Source organism: Perca flavescens, chromosome 16 (assembly GCF_004354835.1).
Source record: "Perca flavescens isolate YP-PL-M2 chromosome 16, PFLA_1.0, whole genome shotgun sequence".
NCBI lineage: Eukaryota > Metazoa > Chordata > Actinopteri > Perciformes > Percidae > Perca > Perca flavescens.
Window position 1 is genome coordinate 7,918,779 of NC_041346.1, and position 14,473 is coordinate 7,933,251.

The window sequence follows — 14,473 nt, forward strand, 5'->3', positions numbered from 1 at the left end:
TCTGGAACTGCTGAATTAAATACTTGATGGCTTAGCGTGATCAGCCATTTAATCATCCTTCTGCTATCATTACTCAGTAACTCAGGTAGGGTGTCAGCCCGAAAAGCGTTAGTGCATAAGTCCAATATCATTTAGACTGATATTGAAATGTCTGTCTCAGTGCCATGACATTTTAGTTTTTAAGCATTGCGACAACCAAAAGGCACCTTCTTTGTGAAAATGACAAATGCAAAAAATAGAGTCAGTTTAAAGCAACACCAAAGAACTTTCCCTCTTTGGTCCCCCTACAGGTTGGAGGCGCAATTGTCTCATTGGAACTACAGATCCGGTGGCCGATCTGGCAAACTTGCATAGTGCGGTTATAGCCGATAGAGGGCCGCAAAGCGAATGCAGAAGTGCCGTTCACCCTGTTACGAGTTGATGAACCACTGAAACCATTTTGGAAACATTACTTTAAGGTATAAAAGAATCTTTGGTGTTGCTTTAATACAGATTGTTTGGGGCAGAAAAATTAAAATAAATAAATCAGAGCACTTCTGCACACACACAAGCAAATACAAAAACAACATGCAGCTGACACAAAGATAAAACCAATATATTCAGATTTATTTAACCCACATACATAAACTGTACATTTCAATGAAAAAGGGGACTGAGGGGTTGAACCAGTAAAGTTTCATTTGGTCCGATAGACTGTCGTCACATGATACACGTCCCGTCGTTCAGGTATTTCATGGACTCCATCTGCTGCGTCATTGCCAGAACTTCCTGAAACCCGGTGCTGAGTCCAGACATGTGCTGGAAGTACGCCTCCTTCTCCACCTGCACCGACAGGTTATTCACCCCGGCGTCTTTCAAAACGGCCGTCACCTACCAATCAGGGGGAACCACACAGACGCAGACCAATCCCAACGGTCAATTAACCGTAACTCAAAAATGAAGAAAAAAAATTTAGCATTTTTTTTTTAACAGCTAAATAAACAAATACCCAATATTCTTAACATTACAAATACACAACTGAAACTAAACAAAAGTGAAATAATTTAAAACAGAAAAAAATAAAAATATAATAATGTTAATAATCACAGTTCAAAGGTTAATAGGTCAAATAATGTAAAGTAAGTCATGTTACAGGAGAACATAATGTCACATGTTTATCACTGTTCATCTACACAAAACCACAATGTTGATGTTATATATTAAATTCATTTCTCCCATCTTTCTTCAGATAAATGCAACGCTAAACTTTTTTTATGATGCAGTTTGCACTGTTACTAAGCGCATTATTCACGTTAGAATATTAGACAGACAGACACACAGACACACAGACAGACACACAGACAGACAGACACACAGACAGACACACACACACACACACACACACACACAGACAGACAGACACACACACAGACACACACAGAGACACACACACACACACAGACACACACACGCGGACGGAGTAGTGTCCGCAGTTTTGTTGAAGTCACAGAGAGTCACGGCGACGCTGATAAAGCAGTTTCAAGTGTGGTTACAGTTTTTCAAAACTTCACGTAGACCGCGCTTGCTGTGATATGATATTAATCTATGGATATTAATGGCGAGCCGAAAGCGGTCGCTGTGCTGTTGACGTTACACTTCGTCTTAGACAAGCAAGGCACAGTGGTTTCTCTGCCCTGATGACTGACTGACAGGCTGAGCTTGCAAGGCAAGGCACTTTTAATACTGCTCACTCAGAGTAAATGAGTGAGCAGTATTAAAAGTGCCTTGTTTTGGAAGTGCCTTGTTTTACCAGAATTTTTTTATTTTGATAACTGTTTTGATTCACAATTAAGGGGGAAAATAAAAGCTTTGTGTTTAATGTATTTTTGTTGATGTTGAAATGGATTTTAAAACATATGGTATTGAAAAAAAAGTATAGTGAGGAACCAGCATTTTGAACGATGCCCAGCCCTAAGCGAGGCCCTCAGATATGGGAGCCTGCAGTCAAACATCAGCACGACTCCCGATTCTACCGTTTTGTACCGACCTGCTGTATGATCCTCTGCTCCACCACGTCGGACATGATCTGGAGGTGGATGGTGCCTGCGATCATGTTGGCTGAGTGCCTCCAGAAATGAGGGTCTCTGTACGACAACACTCCTTCAATCTTCTCGATCTGGAATAACACCGGGAGAACTACTGAAACGTCTGTTGATGGGGTTAGAACATCTTACATCCAGGGAATGTTCTTTAAATCTTGATGCAAGTAGTACTTTTTGTTCTAAAAATGTACACTGAACAAAACACTAATACTAGACCGCTTCACTTTTTTGTTGGTTCTGCATCTCATTTAACAAAATTATGTGAAATAGAAAACACATTTGCATATCATTCCATAGTCTATTTCGACGACGTTCCACTTCCGGGATTTTTTTTTAGGTGGTGCCGGAAATTCCCGTGGATGGCCCTCTTTTTAGGCTGGATGTCCTTCACCTTCCGCTTCCTTTGTGTTGTAATTTTAACCTCCGGTGGATTTCTGAGGACTATGGTTAACTGCTCCTGAGATCTCTGCAGGGTAAATCCAGACAGCTAGCTAGACTATCTGTCCTATCTGAGTTTTCTGTTGCACGACTAAAACTACTTTTGAACGCACACGTTCCACCAAAACAAGTTCCTTCCCGAGGCTGTTTTGCAGAAACACTGTCACTGTGTCCGGTGCTTAGCGCTGCCCAAGACGATTGTGACTAGTTTAAAGAAAGGCCAATAAACCAGAGCATGTTTTTCTCCCATCCTTCCTCCTCCGTAACGCTGTGGACTGTAACTATACGTAATAGTTTTCTGGCAAGTAAAACCACTAGGGGTGTAAGAAAAAAAATCAATACACTTGAGTATCGCAATATTTTATTTTGCAATACTGGATCGATTTTATAAAAAGGAAATATCTTTTTTCTTTCTTTTTTTTTTTTAAAACAAAAATATTCCTGTAAGACAGTGGTTCACTTTTATGTTGTGTTTAAACCCCCTACCGCTAGATGGCTATGCTGAGACGCACCACTAGTGTCCTTGCCTAACAGTGCCTGACTTTTTGCTAGAAGCTAACAATGTAGCATGGCTGAACTTTGGCCTACTTTAGCATATAAACATTAGCTCACTAAGAACCTGGGAACCAAAATCCCAAACTGGCAGTTTGATTTTCTGTGTACTGAATTGTTTACCTAAAGTAAACTTCTCTGACTTTCATGAACATCATGTTTTTTTTTTTTTTTAAATATTAGTTTTTCTAAAATTATACTTTAAAAAAATCCCAATATATCGCACAGTATCGAAATATATTGCAATATATTGAATCGTGACCCATGTATTGTATGATCAGATTCTTGCCAATACACAGCCCTAAAAACCACCATCTTTTTAGAAAAAGTGCAGTAACTTTGTCCTGGTCATACGTGACTCCTCACCTTTTCCAGCGCACTGTTCAGGTCCTTCTCATTTTCCTGGGGAATTCGTAGAAGAAGAACCTCGCAGGCGTCCTTCAGCAGCGGGATGACGCTGAGAAAAATGAGCGTGGCGATGAAGAGCGAGCAAAGAGGGTCGGCAATCAACCAGCCGAACTGGCGGATGAGGATGGTGGAGATGATCACGCCGACGCTGCCCAACGTGTCAGCCAGGACGTGGAGGAAAACGCCTGGAGTGAGAAGAACAGGAGGTCATTTCATCTCGCCACAACATACGATCCACACAAAGTTCTTTTTGTCACGTCAACACACCTCTCATGTTTGCGTTCATGCCTCCGCCCCCGGAGCCATGGGAGTGCCCATGTCCACCGTGCCCGTGCCCGCTGTGAGAGTGGCCGTGGCCGCCGTGGCTGTGTTCGCTGTGGGAGTGGCCGTGGTGCGAGTGGCCGTGGTCGCTTGACGAGCAGCTTTTGCCGCCGTGGGCGTGCGCGTGAGCGTGACTGAAAGCGCAGATCCCCACCAGGTTGACCAGTAAGCCTCCGACAGACACCGGCTGCAGGACACAAAAAAAAACAATGAAAGACCATTAATAACTGCTGTAATATCATCCCAAATATAGAAATATTAGGTCTGAAAAATCTAAAGCTTATAATTACACATCTTGACTCTTAACCCCCCCCCCCAGTCACTACACTTTGCATTAACCTACATCCTGGACTATACACCTGCTCATTACACATGCTATATACAGTATGTTTTGTTCATTCTGCACTCAATCCATTTAGCCTCTTTCTTGTGTTTTTACAGCTATTTTGTATATATTTGTTTCTGTATTTAGTGTTTATTTAATGTTAATATTCAATATGTTTGTTTGTTTATGTACGCACACAAGGGCGTAGCACAAAAGTTCTGGGCCCTGTAGAAAGGCATTTTCTATGGGCCCCTCCCTGCATCCACAGCTATGCAATCTAACATCTTTTTGGGCCCTACTGACTGGGTACTCAGTCCTCCCCCCAGTCCGACGCCCCTGTACGCAACGACCACCAAGGCAAACTCCTTGTAAGTACTTGACAATAAACCTGCTTTAATTCATCAACATCAGATTCCAAGCTTCCAATCTTTTACAGTGTGCTTACCAGCGGTCATCTTTAAACACACATTACCCACATATGAAGGCAGCCAGCGAGGAGTTTACAGCTACAATGACGGTGGTGGTGCGGGACTAGCATGATCAGGACATACCAGGACACGCACATAAATGTTAGATCAACAGGTTGGAGTAAACGTTACACCAAGCCAGCCTTTACATTAAGTGGTAGATGCAGTTAACTCACAGTCAGCATGTCTGTGTTTATATTAGGAGGATCCAGCACGCGGGTCACTGACTCAACAAAGACAAAGAAAGCGATGACCATCAGGAACAGGCCATTGATGAATCCAGAGAGTATTTCGACACGACCATAGCTGTAACATAAAAAAAAAAAAACAAGAGTCAATTTTTAAAACATCCAACTGAATTTGAAATGCTTTGAATGTTTCCAATATATCCCACCAAAGCCTTTGCCCGTGTCGATGAGGACTTTTACCCGTAGGAGAAGATCCTGGTAGCTTTCCAGCGAGTCATGAGGGCAGCAAACAAGCCGAGGACTAAAGCCGAGCAGTCAAAGAGCATGTGGAAGCCGTCAGAGATCAGTCCCAGGCTGTTGGTCCAAACACCATAAAACAGCTCCACAAAGGTGAAAGCCTGAAACATGATAGATGGATAGATGGATGGATATACTTTATTGATCCACAAAGGGAAATTCAAGGGCAACAAATCTCACATTTACTTCAAATAACAAAAGACAATCTGAAATCAAATCCAACTCTACACACCAATTGCAAGTTTGAAAAAGTCGGGAGTCGTAAATATTTTCGGAAAACAAAATTAATGAATTTGAAATATTTCACATCTATATGCCTCTGCGCTCCCGGAAAGCTTTATTTTAGTGACATTTATTTTTGTAAGAAACTGTCACATTTATATACGTAAAGAAAACAACATCAGAAATATCAGCATGTGCAACTCGTGAGCAGCGTTGGGAACGTTACTTTAAAAAAGCAATTAGTTATAGTTACTCAGTACTTGTTCCAAAAAAGTAACTGAGTTAGTAACTGAATTACTCTATAATAAAAGTAACTCGTTACCAGGGAAAGTAACTATTTGTTACTGTAAAAAAAAAAAAAATTGCTATATGTCAAAGAATTGGGATTATTTTTAGCAGTTTTCACAAGTCAGTTGAAATGAGTAGAACAGACAGGTGTTTGTATATAACTTTCGATATTTATTGCACGTCGACAGACAGCAAGAGGTTTATCCAGCACTTCAAGTATTATCTTTGTAAGAAAAGTAAACAGTTAACAGTTACACCATATAAACTTATATGACACATATACTTTTAACAACATACCTGCCTATCATACGGTTGACTTCAGCCTGTGTCATAGGTTTTTGTTGTGAGGCAGAAAGATCTAGCTTATGCTGCTTGGAGGACTTTGCTCCGAGTCCTTCTTTGCTAGTGGATGGCGAGCGATCATCTGTGGTGGAGGTACCGGTGTTTTTGGGCTACTAGCTTTGTAGATGCGTGTGTCGTTGTGAGATGCTTCATTAAATTAGAGTTGCTTACAACGGATGTCGACAAAGTCTTCACTCTTGGACATAATGTACACATTACATGCACGTTCTTGCCTTTGACCACAATGAATTTGAAGTAGTGCTTATATCTCCACCTTGAAAATGCCAACTTTTCCTCGGATTGGTCCTGACTCGCGATCTCTGCGGCTTCATCGAATCTCTGTTTACCTGTGTGTGTGTGTGTGTGTGTGTGTGTGTGTGTGTGTGTGTAAACACTGGCTCTGATTGGCTACCATGAAACATGACTCTGCCTTAGCCAATCATAATCACTTACCTCGTTATTAACCACCTCCTCACTAGCTGTGAGCCAGGGGTGCGTTCGGATTACACAGTTTATTCAATCAATGCACAGTAACGCACCGCATTTAACGTCCAGTAACGTTAACGGCGTTGTAACGACGGGAAAAGTAATTAGTTAAATTACCCCGTTACTGAAAAAATACCTAATGCCGTTCTTTTAAACGGCGTTATTCCAAACACTGCTCGTGTGCAATTGTAAAATGTTTAAACAATACCGAGGACATGTTCTCCTTGTCCTCCGTAGCTACAGCTCTGGCTGCAAAGTTTCTTTGAGTCAGAAATATGCTTTTCCAACATAACTATCACTAAGATGTTGTAGGAGAGCAGTTTTGTGGAGATTATCGATCTCTATTGGACAGTTGACATTAATATACTTCATAAACTCAGAACTGCAGTTTCAAACCGCTATTTTCCACAGGGCGTGTCTGCGCTGCGTTCCCGGAGGCACCGCGAGCAATCGCGGCCGTTCAAGCCGATGCTCGATATTCCACCAGCCGTCCCGTGGAGCGTCCCAGAAGCGTGCGTGAAGCTGCTCTCTGCTCTGCTACAGATTGGGCGCCGGGTCTATTTTTCACACGAGCCGCGGGCCATTCGGACAGCCGGGCAGGAGTATCCAGTCAATTTACCACGAGACATCCGCCCAATATCTTCTCTACAACCCCATGAACGACGAACAACGCCAGAAAAGAGAAGGCATTAGGGTTGCACGATATTGACAAAATGTGATATTGCGGTATCGATTATTTAATTAATTTTGATATTTTAAAAAAATACTTAAAAGTACAAAAGTTATGGGAAAACACATCAAAATACATTCAGAACAATATAGTTCACAGTGAGACTTATGTACGGCTCCGTAGTGCAGCTGGACCACAGGTCGGTCGTGGATGAACAATATTCAATATTTCAGACTCCAAACTCTCGTCTCATATAAACACTGTTTATAGAGTTGCGGGATAGCTACCGGTGAGAAATAGATGTGGAATAGGATTACTTTTGGCCACTAAAAAGTTTCCTCTTCAATCTCTGTTATTTCATCTTCTCCCTCGCTCTGTTTTTGTAGTCTCTATACATTTCTTCACTTGCACACACGTCACGTGGTACGCTCCATAGGGTTTGTCACGTAGCTGACCTGTGCGCTGACGTGCACTAACTAGGGCCGCCACCTCTTAGTCGATTAGTCGACTAATCGGTCGTTTTGGTCTTAGTTGATTCTTTAGTTGATAAGTCATTATTTATGCTTATTCATGCTTAATTACTCATTTCCAAGAAATTCATGAGCACATCTATGGTAAACACAAGATTTAAAGTGGTGCTTTTGCAGGATTAATTGTGGAGAAACTCAGTTTTACAGATGGTTAATTAACTACATTTATATTGTGCTTTTCTAGTCTTAACCACCCAAAGCGCACAGCTCTGTCAATTAAATCAACTAATCGATTAGTCGACAAAATCCTACAAGTGTTAGTCGACTAAGAATTTCTTTAGTCGAGGACAGCCCTAGCACTAACATGTGCAATGAAACATGATCATTACAGCGTTTCAAGCAGCCTCTAAATCAAACACAACAAAGCCACACAGCCAATGGACGGGACGCAGCGCTCCACAAAATAAAATAAAAAATATTGCATGCTTATTGCGACACTTTCGATACAATATTGCGCAACGGGATATTGCAACAACGACATTGCGTCTATATATCACGCACCACTAGAAGGCACGGAGTTTAACTGCAGGAGTGCTTGGAGTGGAAGGTAGATACTAGCTAATAAACACATGCTTGCTCTTTCAAGAAGCCTACTTGTAGAGACAATACATTTGCGAGTTGGACAGACAAGATGCTCCCGGTGTGGCCAAGTGGTATGGCGCTTGGCGGAGGACGGAACAAAACCGCGGCGCAGCCGGAACGCAGCACAGACGCGCCTGGTGGAATATTCGGGTTCATTACTTTGAGGTTATTATCATCTTCCTTGTATGAAATGTTGCATCCCTAATAATATGTTCTGTGCTTTCTGTTGTTTTTCTATTTTATTTATAAAGCTCCATAAATTCCAATGTAAAAAAAAAAAAACTATTCTTTTTGTAATGCTGCCAATTTAGTGTTTCAGTGAATTGCCCCCCCCATAACCCTTGCTTCAAATTATAGGTCAGCTGTATTCTCTTTCCGGCACTGTACGTACCAGGTTGAGACACAGGAAGTAGAAGATCTGTCTGGAGTCGTATTCCTCCAGGATCTGTTTCAGGGAATCTTTGATGAAGCGGGGGAGGGACTGCGACGTGTGCTGCAGGGCGTCCCCCATGAAGTTGTACAGAGGGGTCCCTTCGGGTGAGTAACCCACCAAGGTGCCCTTCTGGCCTTTCTTTGACGGAGACGAGAGAATACTGGAGGCTGCAGAAAGAGATGAGGAAGAGGATACGATTGAGGAGAATAGATACACATTTAACAGGAAGCCCGAGGAACATAAACATCCACAAATGCTTTGCCAAAGCTGTGCATGTACACCCAAGAAGTGAGTTTATTGGAGGTAGGTTTTAAATGATGACGACTGCCTGATAGGGCTGCACAATATAGTGTCTTTTTATTGTCAACTGGCGCAGTGAAAATATTGCGCACGAAAAGCTGCGACATATCCCGAAAGACGCTCAAGAGATTTTTTTATCAGTAGAAAACTGCACTTTAAAATGTAACCATCACTATTTTTTTTTTAGCAGTGCCGTGTATATTCAATTCAATGTGTTCAATAAAAGAATGTTGAAATGATTTCCTTTCGTTTGCTTTAAATTCAACCAGCAAGTTGTTGTATTTTAGCAGAATACTGAAAGCAGCAGAAGTGCAGAGCTGAGTACACTTTACTATCTGTTTATTTATTGCAAGTAATATCGTTTTCCCGATATTCAACAAGGTTATCGCATATTTCCCTCATGTGGCGCAGCCCTGGCTAGATGAGGATTCGAATTTCAAAGCAGCTCTATCATTCGAGCTCTCATCCTGCGGGCTCTCACAGCCGGTACTGACCCATGATGAAGAAGACGGCGCTGACTATCACTCCTCCGGAGAGCACGTGCTCCGTTCTGAGCTGCTGGGCCGGTTTGCTCATGGAGCGCAGCTGGTCGGTCAGCGGGTGAGTCCAGAAGTTGGCCAGCAGCAGGGCGCTGAGGAAGAGGGCGACGGCGCCGTAGCGGGCGCACCGCGGCGCCTCCATCTTGGTGTTGCAGATGGCCTCGACGTAAAACTCCAGGATCATGACGGAGAGGATGATAATGCCGAACGGCAGGATGAGGGACGACCAGGATTCTACTTTACTCTGGAGTGGAGACGGGAGTGACAAAAAGAGTCAGCGAGGAGGTCAAACTAATTGTCTGAGTGACATAGACGAAGACAAAAATAAAGATGAACAGACAGATTCAATTAATTCACAGTATGGACACATGGAGCTGAAGTAGATGCATACAGACTGAATCACCATGACATCGCACTAACAAATATTAATATCCACCTCTGGTTTGGTTGTTAGGTTGGGTACTAAATAATTTCTCCGCTGGATAAATCTAATTCTCACTACGTCTATGTAGTTTTCTAACTTGCATTTCTCCAGACCGTTGTGAGCTTTGCGATGCCTCACAGTTCTCCAGAAGAGCAAAACAAACTGCATGCATGCTTGTTAAGATTTCTCATGTTCTGTGCACTTACTTCTGTGGTGGCAGAGAGCACTATGACCCAGGGCAGCAGCACGACAGCAGAAACCAGGTTGTCGAGGGCATAGAGGCGCTTGGCACCACCAATTTCCACTGACAGCTTCCTGGAGGCCGTGTGGAAGCCCACCTTCAGGCACAGGGAGGCCACCAGCAGCACCACACCTCCCTGATAGGAAGATCACAAAGACAGAGGAAGGAAATTCATTTTCCAAAATCAAAAACAGTACTTTACTATGTTTCTGTAGGCAGCCAGTGTTTTCCCTTGGTTTGTGGAAGACTTAAGCGGGATGTATGGATCTGCGGGGGCTCTACGCAGAGTTTACGCCGTAGCCTACTTAAATGGCCTGAGCTTTTTACTTGTGTGTTAGTGTGTGCGTCGATCACTTTAAGAGAATAGCATGTGTGTACGCGTGGGGAGTGTGTGTAGAAGTCCAATGGGGACCAACTACAATCATTATATCTGAGAAAAGTCATGTAGTTAGTTTTGATGCTTTTGATACATTGATTTTACATTTGGCTTATGTGGTGCCCAAAACGGCTTGGGTGTTGCGCCTAAACCTTCTGATGGAAGGGGAAACCCTGGCAGCACTAAACATAAAATGTAATGTGGGACATGGCATCTGCTTACTTTATGATCTGCAACTCCTAAAAATGCAATGGCAGTGTAGAGGAAATGAGTGAGCGCGCTGTCATGATGTCCCTCAGCTGGTTGGAAGACGAGTCAAGGAAATATGATGAGGAACACAAAGAGAGCAGGTCACTAACAGTGAAAACAGCTGTAACTGCTGCCCTTTAGATATGAGCAGCAAAGGATACGGTGCTCGGCCATCTTTGCCATGAGATCGTCGTTGTCGAAGAGGAGGAGGCAGATCACGGCAATGATGAAGAGAGCAGCGCCTCTGGTCTGCGCAGAGTCAAAGACAAAGCAACAGCAAAGCATATTAGATACTTCTACCACAGTGATATAGGATACCCTGAGCCAACACGTCTCTTTTTTATTTGGGGCAACGTTTCGGATTCCAAAGCAGTTGTGTAATATGGTGGCCTCCTACCTTGGATGGCCCCCCTCCCGAGCTTGTGAACAGGACAGCGAGGAGAGCAATGACGACCACATCACTGTGCTCTAAAAGCAACAATGTCCTGTAAAAAGACAGATTTTAAATCACGCCCCTGAACACGTACACACACACACACACACACACACACACACACACACACACACACACACACACACACACACACACACACACACACACACACACACACACACACACACACACACACACACACACACACACACACACACGTTTTCAATGTTGATTTGTTTAACTGTTTAAGTTGAATAAATGCAATCTCTTCCCAAAAGTCAATGAGTAATCGTGTTAAATAATCGCGTTTGCAATATTGACCAAAAATAATCGTGATTATGATTTATTCCATAATCGAGCAGCCCTACAAAATACTTATACACACGCAGTTTAAAACACACAAATGCTCACATGCATGCACGTTGAATTGCTGCCTTATGATAAACACACTCTAAACACACTTTTATGGTGACATTTTACCTCAGAGGTCCACAGAGCGTTAGACCGAAGAAGCCCAGGAGAGATATGATGCAGCTGAAAACAGCATGCTTTAGTAACTTTATCCACTACGAAGAAAACAGAATTAAAAAGAAAACAGATTCATCTTTATGGCAGGTTGAATTCATGGCTTTATATAATACATTTTATGAAAAAATATCTTCATAAAGCTCAACTTAAAAATTTCTAAAAACACTTAAGAGAACAGAACAGCATTCATATAATAATAATAATAACAACAATAATATATACTTTATTAATCCCGCAAGGGGAAATTACAATGTTTTCACTCTGTTGTTATTATTATATACAGGCCTGAATTACATGCACTAATGTGGAGTTAGGAAGCTGCCCATGGAAAGGCGCCCCAAGCAGTTGGGGGTTCGGTGCCTTGCTCAAGAGCATCGTGGCATTGCCCAGGAGGTGAACTGGCACCTCTCCAGCTACCAGACTTTGGTCCGTATGGGGACTTGAACCAGCAACCGTCCAGTTCCCAACCCAACTCCCTACTGACTGAGCTACTGCCACCCCACACGTGGCTGAAAGATCTAACCAACATTTGCTGTCTGTGTCCCCTAATATATCAAATGAAGTATATTAGGTAGGATGAAGTTATGAGCAGTTTGAGCGAGACAAGAGCTGGCTCAATCACAAATTGAAGAGGGGAATCCAACAAACCTGTCTTTTGGAGATGACTTTGCCAGAGGAGAAAGGCTTTTGAAAGAAAAGCAGAATAACTGCACTCCTGAGAGAGGAGAAGGGTCAGTGTGAGCATGTTGTCACCTTCCAAAAACCAAATTGCTAGTTGAACTAAATGGATGAAATGAAACCTGAACAAGTATCGAGCGGAGGAGTACTCACCCTAATTTTAGTATGAAGATGAACTGGACAATGTGAACTACTTTTAGGATATCGTAAGATTCAAAGATCCCAAGGGCCTTGAGGACCTTCGTGACAACCAGTAAAACTATGTATCTGGTTAACCTGACGAGGAAACGGAGAGAGAAAAATACATCACTGAAAAAAAACACACGCATAGTGCTACTTGTACTATTACATTAAATATGTGCTGATGGAAACAATCATGAAAATCAGCATCTCAAATGTGAGGATTTTCTTCTTTTCTCTGTTTTATATTATTTTAAATGGAAACTATTTGGAGTTTGGACACAACAAGCAACTTAAGATAAAATAACAGACTCCTTCATTGATCCCCAGCAGGGCAATTGGGTTGTTGCAGCAGTACAATAGAAACAACGTAAATAGTACAGATAGGTATAGGAAGTAAAAGAAATAATGAGTTAAAGGGGCACTATGCAGTTTTAACAATTTCTTGGCTGTTTTTCTCGAAAACAGGGAAGAAATGGCCAAAACTGCCTAACGCCCCTTTAACTACTAATAAACTATATTGGTATCAGCATTGAAAAAACAGTATCAGTCGATCCCTACAGCAGAGTCTATGTAAACACAGGGCACACCAGACTAATATATGACATGGTCAAGTATTTAAAGACAAACAGATGTATAAAAAGGTCAATAAGCCCAAACCAGAAAACTATACTTATGTCTACATTAATTTGTATTAGCCCCTTGCTCAGTTTCTAATTTTTTTTTTTATTAGCTTCTATAATTAGTTAATTTCCTTTATTATTTTTATAGGCTACTTCAACTTATTTATTTATTTTTTACCATGTTCATCATTCACTGACTTGTCATTTTCTACAAGGGATATAGGTAAACTGCTAATACTCTGTTTAGGAGGTGTGATTGTGTTTTAGAAAGGACTCACACTTGAATTGTTGAACACTGAGACACATGGGCATTTATAGGGTTCAAAAATAATAATAATAATAATAATAATAATAATTAGACACTTTAGCATTAGATGCTGCCCTAATTCAATTTCAGCTGGTGTCGTGGACCTAAATCAACACACTGTTACATATGGACTACAGCTACAGTGATGCTGTGAATAGACAGGCAATAACTCACAGCGGTTGGATAAGAGTAATGTAAGATTAACAACAGACACGTACCTAGAATTTGGCACTTCGACCATGCCCAGTTTCCCCCCTGAGAGTACGTTGCTGCTGTATTTGTCTTCCATCTTCAGCCCCAGAAGTCGACCAGTTTAAGTCCAGCTGCAATATTTATGTCCCCAATATCTTTTAACATTACTGTAACCTGAGTAGTGAAATTAAACCACACCCCATTTACCGATGAAGAATACGGCCAGGCTCCTTCTGGCTCTTATTCATTCTTCCGTTTAAAAGTAACTGAAATCGTAAAATAAACTGTACAAAGACATGAACCTAACAGTCAGCTGGCAGCCTTCTTTGCCTGTTTAGCTAGCCTGTTAGCTAACGTTAGCATGCCAGTAAAGTTAGATATTGTCCGAAGTTTCTAGCTGTGACACGTCGTCTGTGTACACTGAACGTCAAACAAATACATGTTGTCGCCTAGTTAAATAGTTCACTTCTAGGTCGAACTGGCCACAAAAACGGCTAGAGTCCGCAAATGAAAGGATAAACGGTCCAAGCTGGGGGAAAAAAAGCCACAGCACTTCCGGACACGGCAAAGTCCACGTCACGTGCATGCGTGTATTCGCGAACGTTGCTCCTGCGCAGTTGTCGGTTCTGCGCTGATGATGATGATGGTGCCGCTTGTGTTCAATTTTATGAAATTTATTTATCTCTAGAAAACCGACCCACTTACAGACTGAATTCCGTTGCACTAGCATACATTGCTTAATAAACCTTTTTTTTTTTTTTTTTTTAAAAAGA

At 42.0% G+C, this 14,473-nt stretch overlaps 1 protein-coding gene across 1 annotated transcript; it reads right to left on the bottom strand.

Annotated features, from left to right (window-relative positions):
• Positions 1–585: 585 nt before the first annotated feature.
• Positions 586–14,318, bottom strand: slc30a5 (solute carrier family 30 member 5). The gene is made up of 16 exons (XM_028601474.1): positions 13,727–14,318; positions 12,552–12,674; positions 12,369–12,435; positions 11,673–11,758; positions 11,157–11,244; positions 10,921–11,008; positions 10,733–10,809; positions 10,100–10,270; positions 9,425–9,713; positions 8,589–8,797; positions 5,021–5,178; positions 4,769–4,898; positions 3,747–3,987; positions 3,438–3,664; positions 2,027–2,155; positions 586–870 (listed from the first exon to the last, which is right to left on the bottom strand). Exons 1-16 carry the CDS (start codon positions 13,795–13,797, stop codon positions 700–702), a joined length of 2,325 nt encoding a protein of 774 aa, XP_028457275.1. The 5' UTR covers positions 13,798–14,318; the 3' UTR covers positions 586–699.
• Positions 14,319–14,473: the final 155 nt, after the last annotated feature.

Coding starts and splice junctions, on each gene's coding strand:
- slc30a5 (XM_028601474.1), bottom strand. CDS start 13,797: ATGGAAGACAAATACAGCAGCAACGTACTCTCAGGGGGGAAACTGGGC. Junction 12,436..12,551: donor ATCTTCATACTAAAATTAGG/GTGAGTACTCCT, acceptor CTCCTCTCTCAG/GAGTGCAGTTATTCTGCTTT. Junction 3,988..4,768: donor TAAACACAGACATGCTGACT/GTGAGTTAACTG, acceptor TGTGTCCTGCAG/CCGGTGTCTGTCGGAGGCTT.